Below are 19,361 nucleotides of genomic sequence, written 5' to 3' on the forward strand. Positions count from 1 at the left end.
ACATGCACAAAGACACACAGCAACACATGCTCAACACACACACACACACACCAGCACCCTCCTGCCATGCTTGAATCTCTCGTTCACGATCATCCCTTCACCTCCCGCTTCTTCCCCCTCCTTGTTCTTCCCCCTCTTCTTCTTCCTCACTCTCTTCCTCTACCTCTCCGTGTTACTCCCCTCTCTGTCCTCCTCCCTCCTCAGCTCCTCTTTGTCTCTCGCCCCGGTCGCTGTTAATAATTGAACTCCTGGGCTGCTGCAGGCCTGGCTCCCCTCCAGACCTCTGATTGGGAGTGTATGTGTATTCATGACAGTATGTGGCAGGGCACATGTGTGTGATGCGCAAGGGTGAGAGAAAGACCGGGGAATGTGTTTGTGTGTGTGCGTGTGTTTGTGTGTGTGTGTGTGGCAAGTGAGGAGTCGATGTCGTTAGCCTCTGCAGTCCTGGAACTGATTCATGGAGCGGGCTGAGGGGGGGGAAGACAAACTACAATGGATTCTGTCAAGGATGTGGGGTCGAAACCAAAAGCCGAACACAAAGCTGCTATTAAACAGCTGTGGTGCGGTGAGAGGTGCTGAGAGGGTGAAAGCATGGCTTCTGCTACCACTGACGTCGGACGACACATCTCGAGTGAGCGTGTGACACGACGTGAAGCTCTCTCTGCCACCTCCCACACCTCTCTCACCCTCCCACGGTCCTGCCCACAGTCCTGCCCACAGTCCTGCCCCTGCTGGGCGGAGGAGGCAGGCCAAGCAGCATGCCTATCTCCTCCACCCTCCTCCTCCACCCTTGCCTGGCAGAACGTCCGTGTTTCCTCAGGTACAAGCTTTCAGTCGAGCCTCCTAATGAGCACAGGTGTCAACACAACATCGAAAAAAATCAACACATTTCAAACCCACACAGTTATCTGGTGTGTTCTTGTCTGCCTTCATTAAGCTGATTATGTACACGGATGGCTGGTTCTTCTTGGGGGCTTGAGTCGCAGGGTAAACAGACATGTGGAAAGCCGCCCACCGCCTCACCAATTCGAAGGGGCCTTTGGCACAAACAGAGAGACGCGACATTAAATGACACGCACCGCCATTAGTTGTGCAGATGTACAGTAGAAGAAGGTCGACGTAGCAGACTGCGTGTGCGTGTGAATACTTGCAGGTAGACGAGGGTCGGACGTGCAGGCAGATATCCACACGCACGCTTGCGTCGGTGTAGACAGGTGGCTGTGGTAAAGAGGTGGTCCCTGAGCGAGGCTCTGCCTGTCTCTGACTGAGAGAGGGGAAGGAGTCAAAAACCTCCAGCAGCTGTCGTCCTAATTCCTCTAACGCGGTGCTTGTGCTCTGATTAGAAAACAGATCTGGCCTCTAATTTATTCCTGACACCGGCTAATGCTCCATATCTCAATCTCTCCGTCCCTGGCCGACTGGACACACACAGAAAACACAGAATGTCCCACCACAGTGTAAATATCACCTTCCCCCCTTATGTATTTCGTTGTATGCAATTATGAATCTTCAAGAGGGTCAGATCATAATGCTATGGCTTCATCGTTACTGTGGGACTGAGGTGGTAAATGAGAAAAACAAAAAACGAGTAGACGTAAAGGCACTTGACAGTTGGTGAGCCAGGAGGAGGAGGAGGGTGGGTGCTGTGGCTAGGCCAGCCCAGTAGGGGCAGAGGTGTGAAGCCAGTGAGCAAGTGGGAGGTGAAATCAGACCTCAATGTGTCACACTGCACACAATGTGTCACCAGTCTCGGATAAGGAACGAAAGAAGGGGAGCAGAGAGAGACGGAGAGTGAGAAAGAGGGACAGACAAAGAGAGAGAGTAAAAGAGACAGCCAGGCAGACAAACAGACACATCAGTCAGAATTAGTCTTTGTTTTGCGAATGTGCCAGGTGAAACGCGTAAGAGGGCTTTTCATGTTGAACAACACGAAGAGTCCTTGGTCTCTTTGTGTGTGTGTGTGAGCGAGGGAGGGAGAGCAAGACAAGCTCTTTTATTCGCTCCCTCTCTCTCTGTCCCCTGAATCGGTCTCCAGGGACACACTTGGCATCACTCCTCACTTTTTATTCTTGCATCGCAAACCGCTGATGTCTGAGCACAAGATGGCACAACGCACACACACACACACACACGAGCGTGCATAAATGCACATGGATGCACTTTAACACTATTTTCACAGAGCACACCCGAACATGCATGTATATAGTCTCTCTAACACCATACCAGCCGAATATGTACACCCTGTCAGCCCTGGCCAGGTCATTGTCAAGTGCTGAGAGGAATAAAACGTATCTAAGACAAAAGATTTAATCATTGATTTTAGGAAACGGGTCACATGAAGAAGTCACTCTCATTAGGAGTCTGACAATAAATTGCGTAAAATCCTTTAGATATCTTGGGACAATTACTGACTGAAAACTGAGTTCTGAAGAAGATTCTGAAGCTGTGTGTGAAAAGGTGTGGTAGTATTTGTTTCGTTTAAGGATGTTCTCCCATTTTCACATTGACAAAACTTTGATGACCGTATCGTGCTTTTCTTGAATCCATTTTGTAAAAATGTGTCAAGATGTATGAAGTCATCCACTGTAGACCAAGTCAATCTATGGGTGCAAATAAAGTTGAACTTTTACAGTGTGGAATGGAATCATTTGTCTTGTCACTCTTTAAACACACACACACAAACTAAACACATGAGCCCTCTAAAGCATCGTAGAAGTTCCCTCAAAGCTTCAAACTAAAATACACAGACAATGGTAAGAGCCCATGATTATGCATGTTCAGGCTCAGAGTTAAATACACAAACATTCCATCAGTGACAGCAGCAGAAAGTGAAGGATGTTCTCAAAATACCAGTGCAGCACACACACACACACACACACAGCCAAATGAACAAACATACCACACATAACGCGAGAAAAAAAAAGTAACTGTCACAAGCGTTCAAATTGCCAGCCACACACAAGCCCTCACAAACACAGACTGACAGACAGACGAGCAAAACTTCAAAAGCGACAAATAAATAAATTAAAGACAAGTCTGATAAGGATGAATAAATAACAAGGAGAGAGCTGCAACCAGGAAACGAGAGCAAGAGAGAGGGAGCATCAGGGAGCGAGAGAGGAAGCACAAGAGGAGATAGAAAAGGGGGAGGGATGATACGAAACAATATAAATCTCTTTCAATTCTGTTGAAAGTTAACTGACACATCCTTCGAGTTTGAAAGTAAACAGTCTAAAAGAAACTTTGCAGATAACAGTGTAAAGGTGTATTTGACATCAGCATGTAATATTTTCCTGAACAATGTTCTGCAGATAACATGCTGCAGAATCATGTGAAGTGTCGGCAAGTTGTGTAAGCTCCCATGAAAAGCTCGTTGACATTATTTGTCTTTCTCTTTTCGGAAAGGGTAAGAGAGTGGATGCAGTATGCAAATGAAATGGTTATTACTGCATTGCTCATCAAGCTGCGCGGAGCAGACATTAATAGGCTGATGAATATGCATGTGAATTTGTTAATTAAGTTAATTATTCTGCTGAAAATGCATTCTTCTTCCAAGGACATCTTCCCCAGGATTCCAACCTGCTCCACTCATTAGTCATGCGATCTTTTACACTGGGCACTGGGACAAGAAGTGAAGGGAGGAGGGAGGGAGGAAGGAGGAAGAGGTGCAGCATCCACACCATGGTGTTCCGGTCCACTACAAACAACAACAGCACCGTCAGGAAGCACTGCAAATCCTCCATGCTGAAGCTCACTTCTTCAACAGTCTGCACGACAGTGGGGAAGGTCAGAGAGGAAGGCTTTGTCTTGTAACTTGCAAACATGCTAACCTGCATGTTCACGACTGGTACACTCCTATTGCTTCCTCTCTCTTCTTTTCTCTTTTCTTCTCTGGTAATTCCCTCTCTCCTCTGGTTTTCCTCTAATTGCTTATTAAAACCCTCTTAAATGAACTTTTTGTGCCAACTTTCCAACACATTAATTAATTGTTGTAGCCAATTAAGTGTCGCTGTGCAAATGAGCTCCAGCACAAATGGTCCTGCAGGGCTCCAGACCCCCCCCCCCCCACCACCACCACCACCCCCCTCCCTGCATGCTATCCCAGTAGCCCCTGCCTTTAAAAGCGGGTCGTGCCAACAGACAGAAATAAGTGGACACAAAAAAAAAACACAATGTAAAGCCTTCTTCCTGTGTGTCAGGAAACAGCTCGACTCCCGGGCAGACCATAGCATCTGAAGGGTGATGGAGGTAACATCACGCGTGACGTAAAAGACTGAAAATACAATGATTAAATACAACATGTTTGGCTGCGTAAAATAACCATTTGAAAGATAACATCAGAAAGTGATCAAAGCAGGCCACGCAGAGAAACAAGGAGTTGATGGGAGGACTGGATCCAAATGACATGAATACTTTCTCCACCCTTTTTGGTGATGAGATTGTGACACCATTTGGTACACTATAAACAGAGTGGAAATACATCTCGTGTTATGGCACCAATAAAACACTGTTGCAGTAAAGCATACATCACTAACGGAGAAGTCAATCAGCTTTCGAAACATCACATAAATAACAATGCAACCATAAAGGAAATGACAGACATAAAATGATGAGGCAAAGATGGTCAAGAGAAAACAAAGGGATGAGGGGAAGTGGGGAGAGGGTATGTGTGAGTGAATGTGTGTGTGAGTGTGTGTGTGAGTGAATGGTGAATGTGTGTGTGAGTGAATGTGTGTGTGTCTGTGGGGGGGGGGGGGGGGGGGCGTGGGGCTTGTTGAAGGGGTGGGGTGGGTTGTTAATGTTCAGTTTTGGATAAGGAATACAGATTTTTCCCGCGAGCTCATGCGACTTTTGAAAGAGTTCTGAAATCCAACTTGTGTGTTCATTAGTCCGGGTGGCTTGTGCATGAGAGGGACTGTGTCTGTGGGGCCGCTGGGGCCCCCTGCCCCCCCCGTCCCCCCGTCCCCCCGCCTCCTCTCCCGGAGACGACGACACCACGACTGATCAAAGAGCCTCCGTCATCAAACTCAACATCAAACCACAGCAGCTATGGTGCGTCGAGGCTCCTGCTCGCTCCTGGAGAACACAGGAGGAGGAAACACACACACACACAGGAGGAGGAAGCACACACACACACACACAGGAGGAGGAAACACACACACACACAGGAGGAGGAAACACACACACACACACACAGGAGGAGGAAACACACACACACACTCACACACACACAGGAGGAGGAAACACACACACACTCTCACACACACACACACACAGGAGGAGGAAACACACACACACACACAGGAGGGGGAAACACACACACACACAGGATCACGCAACATCCCACCAACACGCGTGTGCGTAAGAACACGCATGCACACACAAGTCAGGCTGAGGCACGGTTGCCCAGACGACGGGGCAGCCCAATCCAAGAGGATCCAGACCCCACATTCTAGAGCCCCTGGAAGAGAGCTTGAGGAACAGAAGGTTCATGCTGCAAGCGGACGGTGCAGAATGGAGGCGCTTACCGCAACGAGACTGCCTCTCGCCGTGGAGAGGATGAGGACCCGACTGGCAGGATGGCACATTTATGGCCAGGCCCCCAACCTCGAGGTGCTCCCCTGATTGATGGGAGAGTCTAGACTGCCCCCCCCCCCCCTCTCTCTTCTCCTCAATCCTGATTTATTCTCCTTGTCTCTGTGACTTGGCACTGGAGACGGTCACTTCGTCTCCTACAGAAACTCCCCACGGGCACATTCCCCGTCATGCTGAGCCCCGAGAGGCGATGGGGCGAAAACACACACACACACACACACACACACTCTCCACACACACACCCACACCCCCCCACACTCACGGGCCACGCGGACACACACGGCTCTCATTCACATGCGCCAGGCGACAGGGAGGGGAAGGTGTGGCTGCTATCGACTGCACTCTAACAGATCCCTCACCCAGAGAGCTCAGCTGGGCTAGTGTCTGCTTGGTGGGGCAGGGGAGGGGGAGCGTGTCTGTAGCCATGCCAAGTGACTGGTCTGGGGACAATTGAGAGAGATGGAAATCAGAGATTTACTGACGGGCTCTTACACGATTGCGCACACGACACAACACAAAATGTGACAGCTATGAACCGTCTACCACCTAGATTCTAAAGGTCTAGACTACACCTTTTCAAATGGCTTTGCTAAAAAACTTTGGCGAAATGTTTTGCAATATTCGGTCACTTGTTTTAAAACATTACACGCACATTTACCTTCATCATTTCCCATTTTTAAGCATGTTGGATGGTTGTGGGAAAGTAATAAACGGTGCCACCTGGTGGTCATTATCTGAACAACCATGAAAAGACAATTAGTCCGGATTTTAATTGGTCACATGATTTCCTTTTATTAAACTTAACCGAAAAAAACACATATTACAAAATATCATTTTTTACAGTCACTTGACACCAGATGAGTTCATCCCCATTGCCCCTTCACAAATCAAAACAAAAACGAAACCATGGACCATTATTTCTGCATGGAACTTGTAAGTAAAAAAGAATCACACAAAAAGCTTTTGCTGCACAGTTGATCAGGGAAGAGGGGGGGGGAGGGGAGTGGGGGGCAGAGGGCCAGAGGGCAGACAGCTCAGCAGGCTTTCAGAGAGCGTCAGGAGAAGCTCCACAGCCGTCCTGGCTGAGGGGCCACGGACAGGTCGCCGTGTAGCTGGGAAAGAGTGACTTGACAGGGTTGGTGAGGTCGAAGAGAAAGCATGGAGCTATCAGAGAGAGAGAGAGAGAGAGAGAGAGAGAGGTGTCCTTAACCGTAGTGGCTCTGCAGTGTGAGTAATGAGGGGGAGCATGAAGGCTACAGGCACATAAAGCTGTTACTACAGAGTCGGTGTGTGCTGTCAGTGGACCTGTCCACCTCTGCAGGTTCAACGCCATGAAGCAGTGCTATATGAGGGGGTGACGGACCAACGAGGGAGACAAAAGACCATCTTCAGCACTTTTGTCTCGAGATAAGGACAAATGAAAAGGGCAATTGTATATTTCTGTCATCTTTTGTCTTCTCTGCATGAGCCTTCTAGAACAGAGGTAAACAAACAAAACAAACAAAGCACTTATCTGGGGGGGGGGCAAAGGTCATTCAGGGGTCTCTAAGGTCACAGAGGAGGCAAAGTTGAAGATCGGGAGCATCGCTGGCAGAACAGTCAACTCATTCTGCTCCCCAGTGTTTAGGACTGTACCTGCACATTTCCTGATGAGGATCCAAGCCCACCTCCGTTCACCACCGCACGCACACCAGCTGTGTAAACCTGGATGGTCACAAACACTACCCACACCAGCCTACCTGCAGGTAGCCCCTGACGTCACCAGCCTACCTGCAGGTAGCCCCTGACGTCACCAGCCTACCTGCAGGTAGCCCCTGACGTCACCAGCCTACCTGCAGGTAGCCCCTGACGTCACCAGCCTACCTGCAGGTAGCCCCTGACGTCACCAGCCTACCTGCAGGTAGCCCCTGACGTCACCAGCCTACCTGCAGGTAGCCCCTGACGTCACCAGACTCCAAAACACACAGGCTCACAGCCTTGTCAGTAGTGGGCGCGGCAGTAAACACTTGACAATCATTAGATTTACTCGGAAAAAAAACAAAAAAACGAAAAGAATCGATCGACAGCGAAATCACATTCCATGTGTGGAAGCTGGACCAAGGATCGGCCAGCACTATGAGGGAGGAAGGAAAGAAGGCAAGGTCGGCGATGCGAGTCAGCACCGCCACCAGTCCACAAACACCACCCAGATCTAAGACTGCCTCCCGCGAGCTGCTGTCAGATCATTACGGCCGGCCCGGACTCGGCAAAGCAGTTGTTCCCACCTCGTGAGAGACTGAGTCCACATCCTTTTCATCACTGGTGTCCGTCGCAGCCCAGGCCCCCTGCTGCCCAGGCCCCCTGCTGCCCAGGCCCCCTGCTGCCCAGGCCCCCTGCTGCCCAGGCCCCGTGACGCCACAGCGGTCAGCGACCAGCTCCATGGGCAAAACGGAGGTCCTGGTCCTTGGGGAACTGTGCTGCGGCCGCAGGGGCGGCGGTGGCGGAGGCCAGTCCTGCAGGGGCCTCGCAACCAGGCGAGGGTTTAGGAGGGCTGTCTGCCCCCCAGGCGGGGGGCGGCTGTCCCCTGATGGGGGTGCCCACGGCAGGGGAAGGGCCCTTGCTGGGCTGGGGGGGGCCGCCAGCCTCGGGGTCCTGCTTGGAGATGAGCTGCAGCAGGGCTGCTGCTACGGCCGGGTTGATGTCCTGGCCGGGCTGGGCCTCGGAGCTGGGGGGCTGGACGCTAGGTGGGGGCTGGGCCGAAGGGGGAGGTCCTGGGGGGGAGGGGGGGCGGCGTTCTGAAGACGGGGGGGGTTGGTTTGCCCCGACGGCTTTTCGCTTTGTCACAGCACCATCTAAGTAGAGTCACAGACAAGTGGGTTAGCTACATTGTAACATACCAAACAGCAGTGTTATAACAGGGCAAATGATGCTGTAGGTAGACCTGAAATACCCTGTGCTACAGACATAAGGATGACAAAGGAGGGTCTATACACATAAATCTGAATTCAAAGTTTAATTGCACATATCCCCCACTAGGGGGAGTCCTGGGCACATTATACGACTTGCCAGATACTGAACGTTGACTTGACTAGAATACAAACTGTTGAAAATATTATATTATTTGTCCAAACAATAAGTGAGAGTTCAAAAGTCTTTGTCACTAGTTAACTAACAGTAGCTGACTGTGATATACACACAGCTCAAAGAGATCTGTGCTCGATGACCTCTATAGGAAGCTAACCTGATAGCTTCTCTCACTGATGCAGTGAAGAACACTCACCAGAGAATGCCTCACTATTTACACCCTCCATCCCCTCACTATCGATTAGAAAAAACATGTCACACATTCAAATCTCATGTAGTTGTGGACCACCCACTTCCAAACTAACTCCCAGACCATGATGAACAGAGCACACAGGGGCTAACATACTCAGAGGAGCTATTGAGCTAGGGGCAGGCAGAGTTGTTATGTGAGGGAGCCACAGTAGAGACCACGTCAACACACTGCTCGACTACAAGTCAGTCTCCTGGTCTGCTGTCATGGCTACCCAGCTACACTGTTGCCACGGCTGTTTCCACAGCGATTGTGTTGCAACCCTTCCAAAGCGAGCAGGGTGTCTCCAGACAGAGAGAGGGCCTCAGCCACAACAGATAACAGACAAGTCACATGACCCAGAGGGGAACTGAAAATAGACATCACCCAACAAAAAAAGAAACAAAAAAAAAAGACAAAAGTGTGTTTTAAATGAAAGTTAAAAGAAACACATGCAGGTGAAGTCTAAGGTTCAAAACATTTATTTCCACTTGATAATTTATTAGACGTCATAAAAAGGCTGACATTACAGACCGTTTCTAAAGCAATGTTTCTGAGTGAAAAACAATCCACATAATGAGAAAAACAAGAGTGAGAATAAGAGAGGGGTGAAGAGACAGGGAGGGGACAGAGGTGAGGGTGAGGAGACAGGGAGGGGACAGAGATGACGGTGAGGAGACAGGGAGGGGACAGAGGTGAGGGTGAGGAGACAGGGAGGGGACAGAGGTGGGAGGGGTGAGGAGACAGGGAGGGGACAGAGGTGAGGGTGAGGAGACAGGGAGGGGACAGAGGTGAGGGTGAGGAGACAGGGAGGGGACAGAGGGGTGAGGGTGAGGAGACAGGGAGGGGACAGAGGGGTGAGGGTGAGGAGACAGGGAGGGGACAGAGGGGTTAGGGTGAGGAGACAGGGAGGGGACAGAGGGGTTAGGGTGAGGAGACAGGGAGGGGACAGAGGGGTTAGGGTGAGGAGACAGGGAGGGGACAGAGGGGTTAGGGTGAGGAGACAGGGAGGGGACAGAGGGGTTAGGGTGAGGAGACAGGGAGGGGACAGAGGTGAGGGTGAGGAGACAGGGAGGGGACAGAGGTGAGGGTGAGGAGACAGGGAGGGGACAGAGGGGTGAGGGTGAGGAGACAGGGAGGGGACAGAGGGGTGAGGGTGAGGAGACAGGGAGGGGACAGAGGGGTTAGGGTGAGGAGACAGGGAGGGGACAGAGGGGTTAGGGTGAGGAGACAGGGAGGGGACAAAGGGGTTAGGGTGAGGAGACAGGGAGGGGACAGAGGGGTTAGGGTGAGGAGACAGGGAGGGGACAGAGGGGTTAGGGTGAGGAGACAGGGAGGGGACAGAGGGGTTAGGGTGAAGAGACAGGGAGGGGACAGAGAGAACCCGGTGTTTCTGATAGCGTAACACTACTCGTGCCCCTGGCTACTACGTGACACCAGTCAGACGTGTCCATGTGGGCAGGGCCCCACTCCGTGTCAGCGGGGTCGCTGGGAGGCCCTCGGGGGTCAGCCTGGAGGGTCTTGTCAGCTCCATGAGTGCGTGTTACCAGAGACAGTGTGTGTGAGGTGGTGAGAGGAGTCCGGAGAGGGAGAGATGGGCGACACAGATGTGGAGTTGGGACTAACATGACGATAGAGGAAGTGTGGGGAGGGGGGTGTGGGGAGGGGGGGGGAGGAGGAGGGCAGAGATAGCAGAATCATTTGATTTGCCCATAAACTAAGTAGTCCAAATAACCATCTTTAATATTGTGAAGCACGTTTAAAGCTTCTTTCGTTCCAATTTTGAATTTAATTTCCTCGGATCTGGTCGAATAGTTTAAAAGTATTCTATAACTGTCTTTTAGATGATCTGCATGATCTGTAATCTTGACAGGAAACCAAGGAAGGGCCGAACCCTCTCTAGTCTCCGCCCCCCTAGCCCCCTAGCCCCACCCACCAGTCCTGTGAGAGATCCACCCTAACCCTCTCTGGTCTCCGCCCCCCTAGCCCCCCTAGCCTCACCCACCAGTCCTGTGAGAAATCCACCCTAACCCTCTCTCTCTCTGCTCCGCCCCCTACAGACTGTACCCAGACTTGCCCTTGCGATCAGCACTGGAGGCAGAGGGACCACGGGTCATCGCCTCTTCTGATTGGACACCATTGGTTTCATCCCCTTGCTCCGCCCCTTCAGCCTGTGGCTTGATTAACTGGCCCAATAGGAGGGCCAGCAAGCTAGCCTGGTCTTCCTGGCTAAGAGGCGGGTCTCCAGGGGCTGGGGACAGCCCCCGGGGCTCGGGGGGGGGCTCTGGGGGCTGGGAGGCCGGCCTGGTTTGCCCCTGGTCCTCGGAGGCCCTCTGGTGGCGGGAGGCCTCGCTGGCCGGGGCCGGGGGCCGACTCAAGCCCTCCAGCTGTGGCTGGCTGGAGGAGCCCAGGAGCTGGGCCATCTGGGGCACGCTCAGGTCTGTCTGTCTCTGCAGCAGGTTCAGTAGCAGGGCCAGCTCTGTCTGGTTCAGCTGGTCAGCTGCAGCTCCCAGCCCTGCACGCACACACACACACACCACACACATACAAATACCACAAACACACACACACACACACAATTACCACACACACACAAGAAAAAAAGTCACTGGAAGAAACACTCAACACATCGCCAAACTCCACGACCCTCAATACGGCTCAACCTTTAATACGACATGTTTGTCCGAACCTGCGAGTTCATTGGCTGAGATGGCAGCGGAGGGCGGGCGTCCGGGAGGTGGAGGCGGGGCTCCGGCGGGGCTGGCCTGGGGCCGACTGTTCTCTCCGCCGGAGGCCCCCGTGGGGTCCTTCCGGGGCACTTTGGGCACAGGCACGTCCTCGGGCAGCCCGCTCTGACGCTGGCGACGCCTCTTCTTACTCCACAGCTCGTGGCAGTCCTGCCAGTGAGGAAGACTGCACACACACACACACACACACGTAGCATCACAGAGGGGACCAGGGACACAGCAGGGGGTGTGTGTGTTCCCAGACCCTGGCTGGACCATGAAGGGGAAGGAGAGCAGCCACTCACTCGGGCGGGGGCATCTTGCTGGGCTCCACGTTGCACAGGAAGTCACTGCTGAGGGCCTGCTCTGAGGAGCATCGCCGTGCCGGGTCCAGGGTCAGCATGCGGTCCAGCAGGTCCAGAGCCTGAGCGGGCAGGCTGGAGGAGAGGAGAGAGCGACTCAGGACGCTACGAGCACACAGGCCCCCCAGAGGCGGGCCCCCCAGAGGCGTGTGCGTGCGTGCGGCTAGCGTTCAGGGGCATACGTACAAGGCAAACTCCTCCCGCAGTCTTCGGCGGTACTGCTTCTTGGGTTTCATGGTGTTGAAGTAGGGCAGCTTGATGACGTCGGGCCAGGCGGCCGGGCAGGGGCTCCCACACAGACGGCTGGTGGGGGGGGGCAGGAGACATGGGGCAAGAGAGGGACAGGGTCAGGAGAGAGACACACTGTGTGAGTTTCAGAGGCCGGAAGCGTGTGTGTCTCTGATGCGTCCAGCAGGGGGCAGCAGCTCACCTGATCAGCTCCAGCTGCAGGAGCTCCTGGTTGGCCTGGAAGATGGGCTTCTTGGTGAAGAGTTCTCCCAGAATACACCTGGGGCACAGGCCGCAGGGAAGCACGGTTAGGCGCCGGCCGAACTAGCGTTACAGCGCCGTGTTGCGAACAGACTACGGTAGTGTTTTATTTATTTTTCTGTCGACGTTTACCAAAACAGTGTCTATGTAACAGCAGCATGTGTGTGTGTGTGTGTGTACTGACCCACAACTCCAGACATCGATGGCTGGAGAGTACCTCTCCTCTCCTAGGAGCAGCTCGGGGGGGCGGTACCACAGAGTGATGACTTTATTAGTGTACGGCCGACTGCAGGCAAGCGGAAAGGACAGTGAGGGTCTTCCCTCGGGTTCCCCAGCAAACGTCACCTCCCAGCAAACGTCACCTCCCAGCAAACGTCACCTCCCAGCAAACGTCACCTCCCAGCAAACGTCACCTCCCAGCAAACGTCACCTCCCAGCAAACGTCACCTCCCAGCAAACGTCACCTCCCAGCAAACGTCACCTCCCAGCAAACGTCACCTCCCAGCACAAGTCACCTCATATAAACTCCACAGAACAAGACGGTCTTGTCTCACCTTTCCTCGGAGTTGTAGAGGCGGGCCAAACCAAAGTCAGCTAGTTTGATCTGACCGCTGCATGGATTTAGAGAGAGACGGCGAGAGGTTAGAACACAGAACCTTACATCGACGAGAGAGACAGCGACTGACAGCGTCTGAGGGAACTCTCCCCCCCCCCCCCCAGCCTGGAGTGAGGTTACCTGTTGTTGAGCAGGATGTTGGAGCACTTGATGTCTCTGTGCAGGAAGTTCTTCTTGTGGCAGTAGTCCAGGCCCTCCATGAGCTGGCGCATGAAGCTGCGCACGTGCTCCTGGGAGAACTGCACCAGGCCCGACTCCAACAAGCCCATCAGGTCATGGTCCATGTACTCAAACACCAGGTAGAACGCCCCTGGAGGAAGGGAGGGATGGAGGGGGTGAGTCACAGAATACACAGACAGGAACATGCACACACACAAACAAACACACTAGCTAACAAGAGGGCATTCCTCCAACCAACCTTTGTCCTTTTTGAAGTCGAGGGCATCCTGCTTGTCGGTGACGATCTCCTTCATGTTGACTACGCTGCGGTGGTTGAGCTGCCGCAGGATCTTGATCTCCCGGATGGCCGTGATGGGGAAGCCCTCCTTCTCGTTGTCCAGGCGGACCTTCTTCAGAGCCACCAGCTCGCCTGGCACAGGGGGGGCAGAGAGAGAGAGAGAGAGAAAGAGGGGCGTCAGGCACAACCCACAACACAAACACACCAGCCTGCTTCTTGGGAGTGGTCCTGGCCCTCACCAGTGTCTTTGTCCTTGGCCTTGTAAACCTGGCCGTAGGTGCCCTCCCCGATGATGCCGATGATGTCGAACTTGTCCACGCAGCGCTTGCCCCAGTCGCTCTGGGTCTGTTTCCTCTCGCCGTAGCGCGGGCAGCAGAACCTGGAGAGGGGGGCACAGATAAGCCTAGGTGAGGGAGACACACAAGAGGTCAGGAGGGGTCAACCAAACACCGGAATGTGAGAGGAGGCTAGGGCGGCGGGAACTCACTTTGGTCTCTTCTTCAGGGTGGTCGGGGGGGTGGCGGAGGACCGCTGGACGGGGGACTGAGGGGGCGAGGGGTCTCCCCCTGAAAGCATGGGGGGGAGAGGCAGGTCGATGAGTGACGGCCGCCCCCGGACATCCTTCTCCTTCCGGGACGACCTCTGAGGAGGGGTGGACTTCTTTGGACTGACGGAGGGAGAGGTTGAGAGGGCAGAATTGTTCATGAACCAAAAAAGATTTCCACCTTCAGCCAGTAGCGTTTCTGTTGCTGTTTTCCATTTTGTGTATCTAAAATGTGCATATCAAAGACCCCTGGGTTTTCTACTGTGGGTACACAGCTACAGGCAAGCAGAAACCTGAGCTTGGAGAGCTTGTTATGTTGATGACGACTGGTTTGCTAGGCAACAAGTGGTGCTTCAGGATGAGCTGTGACGTGTGTCTGTGTGTTTGTGTGTATGTGTGTATGTGTGAAGAGCCTGTGTGTGAGTTTTCCAAGAGCCTCTTACCTGTCCTGAAAGTCTCCCAGCAGCATGGGGGGCAGAGGTAGGGGCGGCAGGGTGGAGGTCTTGTGGAGGGGCGTGGGGCGCGCTGGGCTGCGTGTGGGGACAGGGGCGGGAGATTTGGGCTGGGAGGCGTGGGAGGAGAGGGCTGTGGGGGGGAGAAGGTTGGCCTCGGGGGCAGGGGCGGCAGGTGCAGGGGGAGGGGGATGTGTGACAGCCTGGCTGGGAGGCAGAGGGGGCGCGGGGGACGAGAAGGAGGAAGGAGGAGCGGCGCCCGGCTCTTCGCTAACGGCAGCGTCCTGGAGCACGGGCGGCGTGGGGGCGGGCTGGGAGTCCACGGCCGCGGCCGAGTCCCTCTCCGGAGGGCTGGCCTCGGCCTTGGGGGCCCGTGAGGAGGGGCCTGTGGTCCTGCTCAGATGGGGAGGGGAGGGGCCTTTGGCGGCAGCCACCGCGGCCTGGCGCTCCTTCTTCCGGCGGCTGAGCTCCGCCCCCAAGCTGGAGTTGAGAGGCAGGCGGGAGGCCGGGGGTGAGGGGCTGGCGGGCCGGCTGCTGTGCAACCCCCCGCCCATCCCGCCCCCCGCAGACGAGTGCTTGTTGCCGCGGGAGCGGGAGGACGAGCGGCGGGAGGAGGAGAACGGCAGAGGGGAGCGGCTCCTGGAGCGAGCTGAGCGCCTGCAGGGGGGAAGACGAGGCGAGGGTTAGCGGGCGTGGTCCGGCGCGGCGCACACGAGACACGGCGCCAGGACAGAGCCGTGACCGCCTTCCCGTCGTGTGACTCCGCTCACAGGAATGACTGCTGCGTATGCCGCTTTCCTCCATGAGCTTTAGAATTCTGCTACTGCATTTTCAAACGGTGGTACACAGCCACATTTACACTATGGCAAACGGATAACTATTTCACATCTGCTGTGCTAGCCTTTCCATGTATAGTTGAGAAACAGTAAGACCCTAGCAGTTCATTATACTACCTAGACCGTCAGCATTACTACTTAAAAAGCACAAACCTAGAGGCCTTGTTTGATCTTTAAGCCCCCCCCCTTTGCTCAAGGTCTACCATGCTGCAACACAAACTCAAAATGGCTGATTGTCGACACTGCTCTGCCACCAGGTCATTCCTTCTGGTTCACTGGCTCCCAGTTTGATCCCAAACACCTGAAGATTTTCTCAGGTTGAGAGTCCACTAGCACTGACTGCCGTGTGTCCCTTTTGAAGATCTGGTTTCAAAGATACAAATGTTTTCGGTGCTTTAGAAAAAAAATCGGGTACTGAAGATAAACATTTTTATTCCACGCTTACGTCCAGCTTTAGGCTACACTGGCAAATCGTTACAATCCTCATTTATTTTTTGATACGTAGCTTGCAAAAAAAAGGAAATAGCACCAACGTCATTGGTGTTTTTATGGCGTTGGGGGGGGGAGGGGTCAGAAAGTAAGAGAGAAAAAAACTTGGGTGAGGAAAAAAAATGTATCTAGTTCGAAAGAGAGGTGGTGTGTGTTTTTTTTCATCACATACAGTGGGGAACGTACTGGTAACCACACCTCAATACTGCTCAGCAAAACATCAAGCTCATCTTTCGATCCTATCAACATACAGTGCAGACTACACATGATTTCACTAGCCTAGTATCACTAGCGTGAAGGTCACTTCACGACAAGGCCATGTGGCAGTCCACGAGGATTTTCCAATGAGCAATAAGAATGTGAATGAGATAAAGCGTCTAACAAGCTTGCCAGTGTAACTAGCGTGGCTTAGCTCTCACCACCAGGAGTTACTCACCGGGACATGGGGCTGGTGCTGGACGAGCGGCGGTTGTCGTACGGGCTGAGGGACCGTCTCCTGGAGTAAGGGCTGCTGTCCCTCTCGTAGCTGGAGGACCTCTGCCTGCTCCTCCGAGGCAGGTCCCTATAGGGGCTGGGGCTCTGCTGGGCCGGCCGGCGTCTGTGATGGTAGCTGTCCTCCCCCTCTTGGCCATAGCGGCTGCTCAGGGGGCTTTCACTGGCAGCCCCTCTCCTGGGACTGGGAGACTGAGCGGAGGCTGTTCCCTTCCTGCGAGGGCTGCCTCGGCTCGAGGCCTTGCCCTTGGGGCTGGACTTGTGGCCCTTGGAGGACTTGCGGTGGTTCTTCTCTGGCCGGTCCTTGAGGGAGGAGCCGCGGCTGGCCTCCCCCCTCTCCTCTCGCCTCTGCTGTTTGTCTTTGCGGGATTTCCCTGAGCGGCCTCTCTCCTTGCTGCGGGAAGAGGAGGAGGAGGACGTGGAGCTTCCCACGCTGGCTGCAGGTTGGACGTGAGTGGCTGGGGGCAACTCCCCACGCTTTGGCCCAGGGTCGGCTTCCAGCTGACCCTGGCGCCGGGACCCTGAGGCTACAGATGCAACAGAGGCCACCTTTTCCTTGTTCTTCCCAGAACTCCCTTTGTCGCGGTCCTTACTATTTTTCTTCTTGTAATTCCGCGGCCCATCCCCAGGCTCTCTAACTTTACTTGGGTCCTTTGACTTTTTGCGGGAGTGCCGATGCTTCCTACTATCTCTTCCACTAACGGCCCCGCCCCCATCGCCCTTGGCGTACTCTATGGTAGGATCTAATCGCTCTCCTGCACCTCGTTCAGAAAGCTTTGCAGAGGGGGGGTCCGAAAACGTATCCGAATCGGAACTGATATCATCATATTCTACCAGTGGTTTCACGACGTTGACAGTAGGAGGCGACGTCGAGCTAAGGGTAGAAACTACAGGGCCTTGAGCCACCGAAGATTCGCGACCATGTTTGGCTGATTTATGTCGTTTACGCCTCGAAGATGAAGATGACATTGACGATTTCGACTGAAGTTTACCGTCCTTGCTCGTCATGTTTCCCGTAGAGGTATGAAGCGGGACCTGGGACTGGTGTAGCCCGCTGTTGCCGCTAGTTGTTGGAGGCTGCAGGGCTGCGTTAGTGCTTGATTCCGGCTTCCTCTTGGTCCCATGGTGTCGATCCGACCCAGGCATTCCTCACGTCAGCGGCGGTCCCTCTCCTGAACGTGGGCCTCTGTAGCCGAAATAATACATTAACAAGAGAGTGATGCTCCAAAAATCCGGTAAAAGGATGCCAAGTGTTCTAAGCAAGCAGAAAACACATGCAACATAAACATAACAGGCCGCTCACGTTTAGTCCTTTTGCATTATCCAAGTGCATTCCAATCAGGTCGCCAGCATGGTGTGTCAAAGCAGAAAAATACCGAAGTAGGTAGCCAGTGCCAAAAACGCATGAGCATGTAGCTGGCTAGTCGGGGTAAGTGGCTGAAAAAGGCCCAAACAATAAATCGGAGCCGTGTGCTCTCGTCTCCGTTTCTATTTAGCTAGCCAGCTAACTTAGCTAGCCAGCTATTGCTGCTTAGCTAGCATGCTGTTTCGTAAGGAAAAAAACAAAGGAAAAAAGAAGTCCCTTTTGTTTAAGATTCCCTTGTCCGGTGCCAAACTTAGTAAAGGTGTTACTGTTCCATAGATTTACGGCTCTAGAGTTCGGAAACAAGTAGAGGCCGTCATTAAAAGGCGATGTTGTTTCACGAACAAAATGAAAACTTGACCCGGTTGGTGCTGTTTACATGTTCCCTTTAATATATTTTTTTCTATTATAAATTCTATATTGATCTGAAATTATAGTATATTCGTGTGCAGTAGATGTTCCAGTTTATTATCAATGGCTCTGGGAATCAACCAGGCCTATCTTTAGGGCGATGATAGTGGATTTAGTAACATCCACAGCCCTGCAAGAAGAAGACAACCGCCATTGTGGCTCCTATGGTGGCTAGCAAATTCTGCAACTGCACGATTTCATTCCAACCGGAACTTTCGAATGCTGTCAGTCTTCGGAGTATCCAAGGAAGAGCCAATCCGAAGAGACTCCCGCCTTTCGTTTTTGGTTCCTCGCTGCAGCATTCTGCCGGTAGAGGGCTCCCAATGATGACTTTCTTGGGCTCCTAAGAAACCCAAATTGGCCTAGTCAGGGAGCTATTTGTCTATTGCGATATGTATATAAAAATATCTTGTACAATAAATAGGAAATTCTTCGATTTCAACGAGCACATTATGTCCAGTTTTGTCCCAAATTCCATACCTTTAAATGTAATGCCGTATCGGATTGCTTTTAATTCAAAGGAGTGTTGTATGATCATTTACATAAGTATTGACATTAGTATGACTAGTGCACAGTCCCCGTGATGGAGTCGGGGTTTAAGTTGAAGACACACATAAACTGATTACTGGATCAAAAGCTTTATAATGCACAGTGCCAATGATGAAGTAGGTGACACACACGCAGAAATTCCTGAAATTATAGAGTACAGTGCCTGTGATGCAGTCGACGAGTAAGATGAAGGTGACATTTCTGCAATTATAGATAGTGCAGTGCCCGTGATGCAGTTTGTGATTATGTCATTTAGTTGATTTGGTATATTTATTTTAGAGTTTGTGCACATTTGCAAAGTATAGGCAGGTGTTTTGCATAAGTAAAGCCATTAAGTAGTGTAACACAACCCACCGATCTATACTGAAATAAAGTATCCCCTCTCTTGTCTTTCTGTTAACTAACCAGCATTTCATCCATAAAGAAAACCCTTTGAAAGAAGCTGATTATGCCAACTGTCAGCAGTGCTCACGTAGCCGTATTGGCGTTGTAAAAGAGAATTCGCTTCTATACGACAGTAGCCTACCTACAATACCCCCAAAACGTACTTGTGAATTGCCAGTTGAAAGGTTGTCCAGTAAGTAAGGCCTAGTTTGATGATGCCTAAGGCTATGGAACCGTAGTTGTTCATACGTCTCAGTCTTTTCTAAGGCTCAGTAGCCTATTCTGGATCACAAAGCGTGACTTA

The 19,361-nt window shown here is 52.7% G+C and overlaps 1 protein-coding gene across 4 annotated transcripts; it reads right to left on the reverse strand.

Annotated features, from left to right (window-relative positions):
* Window positions 1–6,361: 6,361 nt before the first annotated feature.
* Window positions 6,362–18,350, reverse strand: cdk12 (cyclin-dependent kinase 12). 4 transcript variants are annotated; one of them, XR_006957489.1, is made up of 16 exons: window positions 17,654–18,350; window positions 16,295–17,536; window positions 14,525–15,190; window positions 14,025–14,204; window positions 13,777–13,940; window positions 13,499–13,669; window positions 13,201–13,390; window positions 13,019–13,075; window positions 12,649–12,750; window positions 12,406–12,483; window positions 12,162–12,278; window positions 11,919–12,050; window positions 11,577–11,800; window positions 10,965–11,402; window positions 7,397–8,426; window positions 6,362–7,334 (listed from the first exon to the last, which is right to left on the reverse strand). XR_006957489.1 is itself a non-coding variant. In XM_047038827.1 (15 exons), exons 2-15 carry the CDS (start codon window positions 17,494–17,496, stop codon window positions 7,999–8,001), a joined length of 4,149 nt encoding a protein of 1,382 aa, XP_046894783.1. In that variant the 5' UTR covers window positions 17,497–17,536; window positions 17,654–18,350; the 3' UTR covers window positions 6,362–7,998. The 4 variants fall into 4 exon arrangements, 2 of the variants coding, with proteins under 2 accessions (XP_046894783.1, XP_046894784.1); XR_006957488.1 differs by having other exon boundaries at window positions 7,366–8,426; XM_047038827.1 differs by having other exon boundaries at window positions 6,362–8,426.
* Window positions 18,351–19,361: the final 1,011 nt, after the last annotated feature.

Source organism: Hypomesus transpacificus, chromosome 17 (assembly GCF_021917145.1).
Source record: "Hypomesus transpacificus isolate Combined female chromosome 17, fHypTra1, whole genome shotgun sequence".
NCBI classification, from domain to species: Eukaryota; Metazoa; Chordata; class Actinopteri; order Osmeriformes; family Osmeridae; genus Hypomesus; species Hypomesus transpacificus.